The sequence below is a fragment of the Grammomys surdaster genome, unplaced genomic scaffold (assembly GCF_004785775.1).
Source record: "Grammomys surdaster isolate TR1022 unplaced genomic scaffold, NIH_TR_1.0 514, whole genome shotgun sequence".
Taxonomy (NCBI): Eukaryota; Metazoa; Chordata; class Mammalia; order Rodentia; family Muridae; genus Grammomys; species Grammomys surdaster.
Genome location: NW_021604933.1, coordinates 1,357,965 through 1,372,702, shown reverse-complemented (window position 1 = coordinate 1,372,702; position 14,738 = coordinate 1,357,965). Strand labels below are relative to the sequence as shown.

Here is a 14,738-nt window from a genome sequence, read left to right as displayed (position 1 = left end):
TAGATAGCTGGAGAGAACCATGTGAGGACAGGTGACAAAGACTCTTAGCTACCACTGTTAGACGTGATTTACCTATAACGCCCTGCTTTCGACAGCAGGATGTTTGTCAGTGACACTCCGTTGACTAGTAATCAGGCCATTGCTCACTCTAGTCCAAGGGGGACACAGCCAAACACAGGGCTGCCCAACAGCTTCTTCCTAGTTCTAGAGCATAACATTCTTTGAAAGTCCTTATCTGTGTCCTGTGCCACTCCAGGGCTCAGGAGACTTAAGTCTCAAAGCATGTCACACTTGTACTCTTAGAAAAGGTATCTGGTCCCAGGCCATGGCTATCACAGGTCTCAGCTGGACTGGAGCCACTAAGGAGGAAATCTGTAGCATGGTTACCATGGAAAACATTGTGCTTGGTCCTTGGACACTAGAGGGTCTGCTGGGGACCATTTAGAACAAGACCAAGAGTGGTGAGGGTTAGGGGAAGTGATTCTAAGCCTAAAACAGCTGGCTCAAGTTTGGGAGCCTCAGAGAACTAAGGGGTCATGTTGTTACCGGGGCCTCCATAAGATAGATGTACTTGTTACAAGCAGCTCAGCAAGGGACAGTGTAGAACCTGGTCACCACTGTCTTCCCTCTGGCCTTCTAAGATGCTTTTCCTTGTTATTACACTCAGCTTCTCATCCTTGTCTCCAAGGCCACAATTGTGCTTCCTCATCCTTATTGTCACGGCTCATCCTGGTGACTACTGTTTTCATGGCCACTACCTCTCCTTTGCCTGTGGTTCACATATTCCTTTCTTTTTCTTTGGGCAGTGGGAACACACCTATCGCTGTCTGGGGGACTCATCTGGACCTCATACAGAACCCACAGATCCGTGCCAAGCATGGAGGGAAAGAACACATCAACGTGAGTCTCTTGGCAGGTCCTTGCCAACATACATGACTCATGTCATGGGATACCTCTGTGACCTGGCATGGTGGGATAGGGGAGTTGGCATGGCCATATTTACAGCTTTTGGGGCCATAGGCCTGAAAGACCAATAATTTCCACAGTTCACGGGGTTCCATTCTCACCCCACCACTCCTACGCAGTTTAACTAATCATTACCATGTTCATATTGGGCAAAGCCAGAGCTAGGGGACAGTCACGGGGTGCAGTCTGTGAGTAGCCAAGAGTATGGTCCTAGCTGTTTCCTTCATAATCTTCCTATATCAACCCCATGTAATATCACCCGCACACTGGGAGTCCTGATGTGGAGATGCTGCTCACTTTTCGCTCCTCTGACTGCTGCAGATCTGTGAGGTCCTAAATGCTACCGAGATGACCTGCCAGGCTCCAGCCCTTGCCCTGAGTCCTGACCACCAGTCAGATCTCACTGAGAGGCCTGAAGAATTTGGTTTCATCCTGGACAATGTCCAGTCTCTGCTAATTCTCAACAAGACCAACTTCACCTACTATCCTAACCCTGTGTTTGAGGCTTTCAGTCCCTCGGGAATCCTGGAGCTCAAGCCTGGCACCCCCATTATCCTAAAGGTATTCCAGATAAGCTTTTCACAGCAGTTCAGTTATCGATTATTGATGTCTTACTGGGGGGATGAGAGGATACTAGTATATAGTATGTATTAACTTGTTTTCTGTTATTGTCACGAAATACTTCATGCTGGATGTTTATAAAAGAAAATAGTTAACTTGCCTCATTTTTCTGGGACATGAAAGACCAAATAATAGTCCTGGTTCTCACGGGGGTCTTCTAGCAGGAGCACATGTGACAAGGGAACCAGAGGGGAAGTCATTAAGCCAACCCCGCATCTTAAAGTCCCCATTATCTCTTACCTAACAGTACTAAGGACCAAACTCATAACACACCACATCTAACACATACCGACTCTTTGAACTTCTTGCTAATGGCGGTGGCCTCTTTCCTGGTCCATCCATAGATGAAATGTTGGGTAGCAGGCCATGGCAGCCACCAGCATTTGTGTGTTCTGACTCAAGGTTGGGGATGGTGGCTTTCTTGTTGTTCAGGGCAAGAACTTGATCCCACCTGTGGCTGGAGGCAACGTGAAGCTGAACTACACTGTGCTGGTTGGGGAGAAACCATGCACTGTGACAGTGTCTGATGTGCAGCTGCTCTGCGAGTCTCCCAACCTCATCGGCAGGCACAAAGTGATGGTGAGGCTACTGGGATCCCTTGTGTGTGGAGAAGGCATGAGGGGTACTGGGTGAGAGTGGCTCAGCTATATCTAGGCTACGAAAGACTTCTGAGAGCATTTTCTGCCCACTGTGAGCAGCTCACCAGCTCACCTCAGACTTGCTTCCATTGTCCTGCCCCACTAGCTAGCTTCGTATGTGTTATCACTCCCTCTGTCTTGGCTGCTACAACAAGAGAAAAACTCAACATGGAGTGATTAGCTGTGTTAGGGCCAAGAGAGGGGGGGGGAGGGAGGGAAGGAGAGAGAGAGAGAGAGAGAGAGAGAGAGAGAGAGAGAGAGAGAGAGAGAGAGGGAGAGAGAACATCTCTGGTGTAGGGTGGTCCATGATCCCATTTCTGTGTCTTAGTTCCCAACTCAGATGGCAGGATGATTCTCAGAAGTCAGTCGGAGCTTTATCACTGTGCTTACAGTGTAGTTGTGAGCTGTCTCATTATGAAGAGTGTCCTTGTGACTCAGAGGATGGGCACATTTTCTAGTTGAGGAGGCATCAGCATCTGCTGTCCATGCTCCCTCTGGGGAGGGGGTGGGGAGGACTCCTCACTGGCAACCATACTCTCCTTCAGCCTGCTCTGCTACCCTCCCTCTCTTCTCTGTGTCCACAGGCACGGGTGGGTGGCATGGAGTATTCCCCTGGGATGGTGTACATTGCCCCAGACAGCCCGCTCAGCCTGCCTGCCATCGTCAGCATTGCAGTGGCTGGTGGCCTCCTCATCATCTTCATCGTGGCCGTGCTCATCGCTTACAAACGCAAGTCCCGAGAAAGTGACCTCACGCTGAAGAGACTGCAGATGCAGATGGACAATCTTGAGTCCCGTGTGGCCCTGGAGTGCAAGGAAGGTACTGAGCATCCAGGCGCTGGTTCCTGGTGCTGGGGTCGGTGTGTATGTGTGTACATGTGTACCTGTCATAGGAGAGCATGCAGGCTGGGCAGGAGTTGGTAGTATTAGAGGTTATATATGCATGCAAGCACAAGTAAATCACTGTATGTATACACATGTGCCTCTGGACTGTACCAACCAGCCTGGGTAGCATTTGGAGGTACTAAAGGTCATGTGTGTGTATGTGTATGTTTGTATATGTAAGTGCATTAGCCCGGGTAGAGCTACAGCGGAGGGTAGTTACGTGTGTAAATGTACACATTTGTGTTTGTGTCTTTCATTTACAAGCCAGCAGGTTAGGCGACAGCAGCCATTGCTGAAGGTTGCTTGTATTATTGTATGCACTTGTATGAGTGTGAGGGGGTAGGGGTGTGTGTGTGTGTGTGTTTCCTATTCACAGCCCAGCAAGCTGAGCTACAATGGGTGGCCCCACAGGCTGGGCATTCTAACTGCAGAACCCTTCTGCCAGTCTCTGAGCTTAGCCAGGGTCCCAGCCTAAAGCTCTGTCTAGCAATCCATCGATTTTCTCCTCACTCCTTCCAGCTATGTTCCTGGGATCATTTATACACCAAGAACAGTGTCCAGATTCTAAACTCTGACTTAGGGGCAAGGGAAGTTCACAGTCTCCTCTAGGGAAGACCTGGGGGGTTGTCTCAACAGGATGCACGTGAGCAATCCCTCAATTCTCGTCCATCAGCAGGCAGGGGATTCTGTAGGGTTGATCTGTGATTTCAAAGGAAGTGCATTTCACAGCTTGTATTTGAAAAATGTACACAAGCCACCATGAAGGGAGATCATCAGTGTCAAACCCAAGTAGGTAGCGTAGCAACTAGACTTATATAACCCCAGGACATCCTTCCGTAAGCCACCCTGGGAGGAAGGAGCTGAGATATTTCTCTGTGGGTCATATGTACCTAGTGTTAATCCAGCCCTGTACCTGGGCTTAGGATCATGCAGATTCCCACTGGGGAAGCTCCGCCTCTTTTGATGGGGACTAGGCTCCATCCCATCTCTGCATCCTTCAGCTGTCATCCTGGCATCTGCCTTGTGGGACTGTTAATTACTGCCTTTTATTATATTTACACTGCTTAATTTTTTTCTCTGCAATGTACTCTTCCCTCTAATTAGGTGTAGTGATTAGAATCTCTTTTATGTGAGGCAGGCGTGAGGCTTTGAATGTTGGAGGTGCATGGTGACTTAAAGGAAACTGCAGACACATCAATCCTGACTCCCTCCCTCCCTCTCCTCCTGGCCAGTGAAGCAGCCCATTCAAGAGGAGGCAACAGAAGGGAGGGGTGTCAGGCTCCCCAGGGAAGGAAGGCTCAGCAGGCAGAAACCCATGCAGTCCCACAGGAGACCGTGGCTTCTGGCTGGGGACAGTTAAGCTGCTGGGATGGAAGGAGACATCTTACAGCAAAGGACATGCAGGGTTGGTAACAGAGGTACTTCCCAAGATGCCAAGGAAGCTGCTACATATTTATGAGACAGCTTGTGCCCAGGACAAGGTTTGTGTAGAAAGTTCACCGTCAGCCAGGACACTACCCACACCCATACTTAGAAGACATCAGCTCAGACCTGAGCTTTGAGTATATTGGCACACACATGTACAAACATACATTTCCACACTGCAACCTCACTGACATGCTTGCACAGTCTTATACAGGCACACACTCACATGTGGGTAACCCATTCTTGCTCTGCATACCTCTCCACCGACTCATACAAACACAGTTGTGTGTTCTTTATTCCAGATAAGCACAAGTGTGTTGGTCCATTTATATTATTTTAATGGAATAACCCACCGGAACCAAATGAAAGGAGTACAGGTTTCCCTTCTCATGGTTGAAGAGAGCTCATGCATCATGGAGTAGAGGAGTATGGTAGAATACTCAACTGATAGCTGTCAGAAAGGAAAGAAGAGAAGAAACCAAAAAGGGCCAGGGCAAGATAGAGTCCCAAAGATAGCCCCCAACCCCAGTGTTCTTCTAGCCAGACCCTACCTTCCAAATATCAATTCCTTCCCAACAGCAATATCATATTATAAATCCATCAAAACATGAGTCCATCCATTGATAACTACTATCCAGTTGTTTCTGAAAAGGCATACCGGGCACCATGCTTCGCTAATCACTTATGAACTTCTCAATCCACTCAAGCTAGCAATTAAGATTAACCGTCAATACATATTTGTAAGGCTTTGGTGACAGGGCATACCAAAGAGGCCCCCTGGCTCCCTTTACGTACACACAGTTGCTCACGTGCATTGGAGTGTGTTTAGAAGCACTAGGATACCTGTCTCAGATGTCCTAACAGGATGACATAACAAGAACTCCAGCATCCACATAGCAGAACAGTGGGGCTGTAGTTCTGCTTAGCTCCTCATGCTTTCCAGCAAGCCTTGGGACTATCCTGTCGTGAAGACCCATGAAAATCAACAGACCTCGTGTTAGCTCTACTGTAGTCACCAGGAAGGACGGGGCAGGATCCTGTGTGCAGGTCATGGTACTTATGTAATGTTGACTGGGCACTGGGCTTACTCTTTGGTGTCCCTAGAGTCACTTCGGGCCTGTGAATCCCTTTTGAAGCCACCATCTTACTCTTAGTCTTAGTTTTTACAAAAACAAATTGAAAACAAATATTGATTAGGCAGCAGCCACGACTTGTTCTTTGGCAGTGTGTGCCAGTATTCCTGTTAATGTGTGTGCATGTATGTGCATGCATGTATGCATGCAGAGGTATGTGTGGCCATGCACTAAGAAGAATGACACAGTTTAGCAGGATTGACAGCTGCACCTCTGAGGTGACAAAGGATGGCCTCAGGGGACATTGTGCCCAGAATGGAAAATGACAGCTTTGGCTCTGGGCTGTACTGCATGCCAGATTTTCCTAAGGGCCAGGTGGGGCCTTGTAGTTTTATCCATCTGGAGGCCTGAGTTGCCCTTACAGACAGTACCTACATGCAATTAGAATCTACCACCAGGTAGCACAGCATTTAGGCAGGAAGGGCAAAAGTTCCTCCCTTATATCTATGCAGAATAGATTATGATGACAGTCCCTCTGCCCAAGCTTTGTTTGGTTTCTGAGAACTACATGACTCAGAATTGGATGTTCAAACCCTTTCTTATTGAAAGAAATTGTTCTTGACTTTGATAAGGAAACCCAGTTCAAAGATCCGCACTAGGCATAGGCTCATTTCTCTGTCTTGTCCCCTCTGTCCTGCTTTTATATTTCCCTTTCCAACACATTTTACAAACCAGAGTCCTTCCACTTCTGATCCCAATATTATCACAGGTCTGAGAGCAGCCTTGCCACCCCTCTGCTGTTTGAAAGACACGAGGCCCCAGACCAGCTTTCTCCCACATTAATGCCATCTAATTCCATCATTCATGCACTCACGGGTCCACAGACCACACCCTGAGGGCCTGGGTGAGGGCTCTGAACATTGTCAGAGGAGTAACCCTTAGACTGGCACCTTCCAGCATCTCACAGAATTCTTAGCTACTGTTCTTCAGGTGCTGTCCATCTTTCCCTGGCCTGGATCTTTCCAAGTAGTGTAGGTTAGCTGGCTGGTGGGCACCAGGATCTTCTGTTTCTATGGCCTCAATGCTAGGATCACAAGTGATATATATATATATGAATGTGTGTGTGTGTGTGTGTATATATATATATTGTGTGTATACATATATATGTACACACATATATGCAAACTTGTGTGTGTGTGTGTGTGTGTGTGAATTGTAGGGATCAAGCTGAGGTCCTCATGCTTGCAAGGCAAGCACTTAATAACTAAGCTGTCATCCCAGGTTCCTCACAGGCCTCTCTTTGTGCCAGCTTTTGCAGAGTTGCAGACAGATATCCATGAGCTTACCAGTGACCTGGATGGAGCTGGGATTCCTTTTCTGGACTACAGGACCTATACTATGCGGGTACTGTTCCCAGGGATTGAAGACCACCCTGTGCTACGGGACCTTGAGGTAAGAATCAGCATCCACTCTCATATGCTTCTATTACAGTAGGGCAGTGTGCTGGTGATCACATACCCAGCATCCTGATTCAGAAGAAGAAATGGAGGCTGTGGAGACAGCACATCTTGCCTGAGGTCCCCCAGTTTGTAAACACCAATGTGGCTATAGGATCAAGCCACGGAACCTTGGTGTACACATTTCAGTAGCACTTCAGGGCCTCGGGGGTTCCAAGAGCCCTTATAGAACTGGATGAGTAGAAAGGACTCCTTCCCAAGAAATCTATACATATATGTCTTGGTTAGTTTTCTATTGAGTGATAGGACACCATGATCAAGGCAACTTATAGAGGAAAGCGTTTATTGGGTCTTACAGGTTCAGAGGGTGAGTCCATGAGGATCATGGTGAGGAGCATGTCAGCAGGCAGGCAAGCATGCTGCTAGAGCATTAGCCAAGAGCTCACATCTTGAAGCAACAACTAAAAAACAGAGAGCTCTACCTGGGAATGGCACAGGCTTTTAAAACCTCTAAACCCACCCATGCTGTCACATCTCCTCCAACAAAGCCATATATCTTAATTCTTTCTGAACAGTGCCACCAGCTGGGGACCAAGCATTTAAATATATGAGCCCATTGGAGCCCTTCTCATTCAAACTAACTCAATGTATACACAACCAAACAGAGAGGCCAGATAAACGTGGGCAGCTCATGGACTTAGATTTAGTAAGCCACAGAAGAAAGGGTTTTACTAACAAATCAGTGCCTGGTAAATGCATAAGGGATGTTACCACTGGGTGCTTCCTTGGGAAAGACAAGTGATGCATGAGGAAAGGAAGTGGAAATGGGATGATAAAACCCCACTGTCATAATGCCATCAGGGACCCCCATCTTCTGAAAACATTATCCCACTTACTGTCTAGCATGCTATCTCACTTATGCAGATATTCAAATTACACTCTGTTCTGAAAGGGCTTTGGAAAAGCTTATCAAGATAAATACCACAGAGAAGTGAAAGACGATAAATGAGGAAAACAGGACAAAGAAAGCACCCTGAGGGCCAATCGTTAAACTTAGACAGCCCTCAAAATCCCTACTTAGCTTTAAGTACCTTTCATGCATTCAGCCATCTGTCTTCCCTGGAGCCCTCTGAGTAGGTGAGCCCATATTACAGGTGAGCAAAGTAAGAGGGCAAAGTAAGGGTGGCTAGGCACACAGTTGATGGCCACAGAGCCAGAAGTCGAACCAAGATTGTCAGACTTCTGTTTCCTTCTGGCTACAAGCCTGTGCCCAGTTCTCTTCTTATGCGTCAAGAGGAAACAGAATGTACAGATGAAACACCAATGGAAAATAAGATGCAACTCAGGAGTACATTTTCCACACAACAAAAACAGACGCTCTGCTCAGGGTTGTGGATAATGGTGTTGGAGGAAGTGTCCACATGGGATCCTTTTGGATACAGCAGGCTATGCACTAAGGCAGCACACACCGCTCATTCATAGTCATGCTTATGGCACCCATATTTCTCCACACTTGCTTGTTGGATGATGCAGATGTGAGTGCATGCACGTGTGTGTATATGTGTGTGTGTGTGTATGCACACATGCACAAGTGTATACTTAGACATGCATCATATGCTTATGCACAAGGACACTAGGTATCTCAGAACACTATCCATTGCCTTGTGTGGACTCTTCATCTTCCCCCTTCTGCCTTCTACTCTTGTCTGTATTTCATCTTTTCTCACCCTCAGTTTAGTTTGCACCCAGACACCAGACTACTCAGGACATAAAAGAGCCCATAAGTTCCTAGTTCAGAGAAGTCAGTGAGGTAAGCAGATAGGTCACTGTCTATATGCATGAGTGTGTTACTCGTGTGTAGACTGTGTGCTTCACTTAATGGTCTGAATTCCTACCAGGAGGGAACCCTGGCATAGAGTATTAGTGTAGGAAACATCTGAGTGAAGGACTGTCTGTCTGTCTGTCTGTCTGTCTGTTTGTACTAGAGAGGACAGACAGTAGTACTAGCAAGGTGAATGATGTCCTTTCTGGAGGCATCAGAGGGAATAATTTAAGAATTCAACCAGGATAGGTATATAGAGTTATTTTCCTAGTTATTACATTTCTTAGTTATTATATTTTCTAGTTGGTATATTTCCTAGTTATTATATTCTTAGGTATATAGAGTTATTTTGCTAGCTCAAAACCCCAAGTCTCCCTGAAGACGTAACTTTTAAATGGGGTTTCTCTAAGCCTATGTCAAAATTGGGCCCAGAAATCAGCTTTACAATCTTTACATTAGCCTAGGTCTGTGGACCTTATGCGCTCTTAGGTGGACTATTATTTTGTTGGTTTCCAATCTATTCTTGCTGTGGAAAGGTTCTCCTTGATGTTCTGAGTGTAAAGGACCACCCTCATCATTAAAAGGTGTGTTTTCCAACCATTCAGCTGCATAGGATGCATGTCCAGAGGGGAAAGTATGAAGCGAGAGGGTCACCTTGCTCTGGTGCATTGCTAGTTCACATGGGGCAAGTGCAGGCATTTGAGGAAGAGACGTTCCTGGTCCTAATCACATACCAGTGCTTTAAAAACACAGAGACCATCAGTCACACATTCCTGGTTTTAACCCATCACTGGCTCCTAAATTCTAACCTATTGGGTTACAATTAAATTTTACTATCCAGTTTTATATGCACAGAATTCAACTAAAGTGGAGAACCATCTGGATAATAAAGAATATTTGGTTTCAGAGTGACTTTGGCTGGGGTCGGGATAGGGTGGCAGAGTATGAAAGGGTGGTTCTGGATACACTTTTCCAAGATACCTCACCTCCATCTCCACTCTCCATCAAGTGGAGAGAGAAAGTGTCTACTTCCAGCACCAGGACAGAGAATGATGTGTATTAGATATCTAGAAACTCCTGGAGAACAGAGACAAGCAGAAAAAAAAAAAACCACTACCACCACCACCACCAACAACAACAACAACAAAACCCTGCAGTCCAGCGATGTGCAGAGGCGGGTAATAAAATCACTGCTGATTCTGCACACATAGCATATGCCAAGTGTTTCATGTGCATTATCTTATTTAATGTCCATAAAACATTATGACATAGACCCTCATAGTCTCATTTTATAGATAAAGCAGTAGACTCTGGAGGGGTTACAGTTCTCTTCCACACCCAGTTACCATGGTCTCTGATTTCCAGAGCCCAGGTTGCTGACCATGGTACCTTTCCTGCAAGAGGCTAGCCAAAAATGTCTTACCCTGGCCTCTGGCCAGGTACTTGTTGGCCACGGGCATATGAATTTTTTAAGGTGCAGATACAGCTGACACAGTAGGTTCATAGTGGGTCTTCATGATATGGGCTAACATGTAACTGGCACAATGTCCTCTCTATATGCTGCACTGCCAATCCTGCCCATGGCCACCCTTCCCTTTGACAGACAGCCTGGGAAACTGGGAGACTGTGCCTGGGAAGGCTACAAGGAGAAGCCTGAGTTGGCTTCAGACAGTTCCTGAGTCCAGGAATGGGGTAGACATGGTAATAGGGGTGTGTGTGTGTGTGTGTGTGTGTGTGTGTGTGTGTGTGTAAATGAAGCACTGCCCTTTAGCAGTAGGGTGGCCTGCAGACAAGTGTGGTCATTTCTCTGAGGACTCGAAGGTTTGAGATCATTAGAAGACTCCATAGAAAGCTTGCACAAATGTGTACTGCCCACAGCATCCGGGAAACAGCATTACCTGTTACCATTAGTTCAAGTAGCAGAGGAATCATTCTGAGAAGAGGTGGAAGGGGAAGAAGTAAAGCATGACCATGTGTGTGAAGGGGAGTCACAGGTTTGGAAAGGAAGTCAAGAGGAAACAGGCAGGTGGTAGATTAATGCCTGAGCTATGGCAGAGGGAGGCTACCATGTATCCCTTGCCGGCACTACATCAGTTCACCAGGGATTGGGGAACCAAAAGAGCCAGGTGTAAGGTAAGCCAAGGCTGGGCCCTCTTGGGACAATGAGGAACTCAGGGAATGGGACTATGATGAGGGCCAAGGTGAGGGCCAAGTTGTTTGGCTGGTACATAATGTATCCTCTTGGCTCTGTCATTCTCCTGTCTCTGTCTGAGAATTGTCCTCCCTAGTACTAATACTGCAGCCAGAGAAATGACAAAGAACTTGCTTTGGGTGAAGACAGGCTTCCTCTCAGATTCCAGACCCACCAGAATGCTTGCCGCCAGAAAAGCTTACACAAGACCTCTGCCGTGCAGAGTAGACGGAGGCCCAGTGTGCCCTCTGAAGAGGAGCCAAGGACTTGGGGCTGGCTTCTAGCTGACAGCAGCCTGCTGCCCATGCCTCAGCCTGAATCCAGGGGTTTCTGAGTCACGTGAAGAATGTCTGTGTCTGCTATCGTCTGTGACCTGGGGCCAACAGACCATCTCTGTCTGCCTTTCTCAGTCCTTGCCCGTTGAAACATGGGGGCAGCAGAATAAAATAGCTGTTCTTTGTGACTCACCCATGCATGGTACCCAGTTCAACAGACCTCTCATGAGTTTTCTGAGCCCATGTGATGGCTCCTCGGTAGGGTATGTACTCGCTGTCTAGGTCCATGGTCTAGCTTAGAGGATCCTGAAGAAACCCCTGTCCTCATGTGGTCCCAGAGGTCCTAACAGATCCTGTACCTTAAAGTTTTGTGTGACAAAATGAGCCAATATATCCAAAACAGTCCAATCCAAGCAGAGCTTGGCAAAGAGGAAGTAAGGTCCATATATATATTAACTCTGCCAGCAACTGGACTTTTCTAGTGAAGAAATTGACAACTAGTGAGCGATTGCCATTGAATCCAACCCAGGCTTGACCAACCGATACCATGTTCTTCACTGTGACATACATGAAAGTCCTTCTCAAAGACCTGGGGGAGTTGGGGCATAGCTCTTAAGTTGCTACCTTGGTACCTCTATTAGCTGTCTCTCCTCCCTCAGCATATCCCCAGGACTGCATTCAAGGGGGCAAACACTTCTCAGAGTTCCACGAAGGCTCCTATGAGGGCCAAGCCTGTGGCTGCATTCCCAAGAGCAGTTTTCTTAGAAGCAAACACACAGAGCTGTGCGCATGCATTACTGCCCCGCACAATGACTGACAGATCCCCAAGACAGCCTACTTGTCCCACCCATCAAGCCACTGTTCAGATCAAAAGGCAGGGCAGTACCAGCTCTCTAGGTGTCCTGTGTCCCCCTCCTAATTGCCCTAGGAAAACACTTTCTGACTACCACTGGGTTCTCTTCCCTGTCCCCATCGGTGTTTAAATGGTGCCATATGAAGAGTGAGCCCTCTCTAGTGTCTGTTGTCTATATTCAGTGTGTTCCCAGCAGTTGCCACTTGGCTATGGCCAGTAGTAGGTCATTCATTCCCAGGACTAGGCAGCATCCATTCACTCCACTGCTGCTAAGCATCGAGGAGGCACCAGCCTGAGGTTCTTCTGAACAGGGCTACTGTACCCCTTTCTGGACATCTCAGGGACTATCCTCCATGTTCGGCTAAATGGCTGCCATATACCTTTCAAGCAGATTGTACCCCTTTCCCCCCCCAAACAAAAACCTACCCCACAGGGAGGGAGGTTAAGTCCCTCCTCCCCTGGGTGAAGAACAGCATGGTGCATCTCAAAGACCATCTCTTCCTTTCCTAAAGTAGCTCAGTTGGGGTCCCTAAGAGACAAATGAACTTGCATAAGCTTACAGAGTGTAAAGGTGACAGAGTCCAGGGGAAATCCAGTCGTCTTGATTGTTTGACCATAGAACCTTTGGAGTCGGATGGAGAGAGGTAGGTTAGCTTAGCTGGGTGTCCTTACCTGGGAATTCCTCTGGCAGGACACAAACCACAGCACTTCTGGCCTCTCAAAGCTCCAGAGAATTAAAAGGTGCTCTGAGACACGGACTCTGAATTAGTTCTGCATCACCATCAGGAAAGGGCTCGGCCTCTAGAGTCTAACACTGATGGATTCAAATTCTCTTGCTACTTCTTGTGAACTGCGGCTAATTCTCCTGGTCTTAGTGACTGCGTCTCAAAACTACAAGTACTTAGCTACTTTGTAGTCTGTGATGGAGGGTAAACAGATACTAGGCCCCATGCCTGACAACTGAGAAGGACTTGGTAATGCTAGCCAGATCAACTGTGCCCGGAATAGAGGGGGTTGGAGCCTATTCTGTGGACAGTCAGTGGGGCAGCCAGAAGCTCATGTTAAGATCCCGAATCTCCCCACAGGTCCCAGGCTACCGGCAGGAGCGTGTGGAGAAAGGATTGAAACTCTTTGCCCAGCTCATCAACAACAAGGTGTTCCTACTCTCTTTCATCCGCACTCTGGAGTCTCAGCGCAGTTTTTCCATGCGTGATCGAGGTAACGTGGCCTCGCTCATCATGACGGTACTTCAGAGCAAGCTAGAGTATGCCACTGACGTGCTGAAGCAGCTATTGGCTGACCTCATTGATAAGAACCTGGAGAGCAAGAACCACCCCAAGCTGCTGCTTAGGAGGTGAGAAAGGCCTACAGTGGCCAGTTTGGGTTAGAGTATCCCCTGCCCCAGGACAATCCTAATGTGTGGCTCATGGAGCATCAGGTACACCAGGCAAGCTGCAGAGGGAACAGCTATGTTTCCTAAGGGTGAGGTGCTGACCTGTGGGAGGCCAGTCCCACCCATCACCTGGGTGCCCACAGTTGAGCTCATCTCGTACCTGCTTTTCATTATATCCCTGCTCTTCTGAAATGTACCATCTTCTCCTGTAAGTCTGTGTCAGAGATCAGTTAGGCCATGGCCTGGCCTCACCTAGGCCAGGACTAGAAATAGAACAAGACCTCAAGCTGCCCATGAGCCAGCAACACGAACAGCAAGCAAGCATATAGATAGGAAGCTACTTGGGCCTCTCCCAGACCTCATGGAAACCTACATTTTAACAGGGAATTAAGTAATTTGACCATCTTTTCTCATTTGAGAAACAGGAAGTGAAAGTCTTAGGACTTTCACTCTGCAGCCTTGGGACAATTCTGTGCAGCCCAGTAAACAGGTCCTGACCCCTGTCATAGGCTCAGGGTTTACTGCTGGACAAAGTCAGGTGCTGTTATGATTTCTCACGTCTGTGACCAGTCTCCTGGCACAAGCAAATCAAAGTAGGAGTAGCTTATTTTGGTTTGTGGTTTGAGGAAATACAAATAAGATATTGGCAGCTCTGTGTCCAGTGGCTTACTTCCTCCAGCCAGGCTCCACCCCTCAAAGGTTCCATGACCATCCAAAACAGTGTCGCCACCAGTTGGAGATAGTGTTCAAACATGTGAACCTGTGGAAAATATCTCCTTTGAACCATAAAACATGTTCCGACCACATGTTTTGAAAACCCTCAAGGTTAGACAAGTATCAGCCTTGCCTACCCCGGGACTTTGGCTTGGTTAGAAAGCACAAGCACTCCATTCTCTGCTTGCAACCACTTGAAGGGTAACTGAAGGGTAACTATTTCTCTTCTTAGTTGTCAATCCAATGCCCAGCAGCGCGGCACATCTGCAGTTAGAAAACACCATGAAAACCACCCACATCCAGCTTCCTGCTCAGACCACTCCATCCTGCCTGACCTCTGCCCTATGGTCTCTGTGTCAGACTCCAGGCCTCAGTATTGCTCACCATCACTGGCAGATAGATAGACTTAGTTCCTCCGAATAGTTT

General features: G+C 47.5%; 1 protein-coding gene across 1 annotated transcript in view; it reads left to right on the top strand.

Moving 5' to 3' along the window:
* The window catches only part of Plxna4 (plexin A4), a gene marked incomplete at its 5' end in the record, with an annotated part of 162,376 nt that overhangs the window by 112,424 nt on the left and 35,214 nt on the right, over positions 1-14,738 (top strand). Inside the window, 6 exons of the mRNA XM_028781690.1 lie at positions 807-900; positions 1,288-1,527; positions 2,020-2,166; positions 2,810-3,044; positions 6,917-7,059; positions 13,291-13,559. Coding sequence (XP_028637523.1) covers positions 807-900; positions 1,288-1,527; positions 2,020-2,166; positions 2,810-3,044; positions 6,917-7,059; positions 13,291-13,559 — 1,128 coding nt within the window. The remainder of the gene's footprint in view (positions 1-806; positions 901-1,287; positions 1,528-2,019; positions 2,167-2,809; positions 3,045-6,916; positions 7,060-13,290; positions 13,560-14,738) is intronic.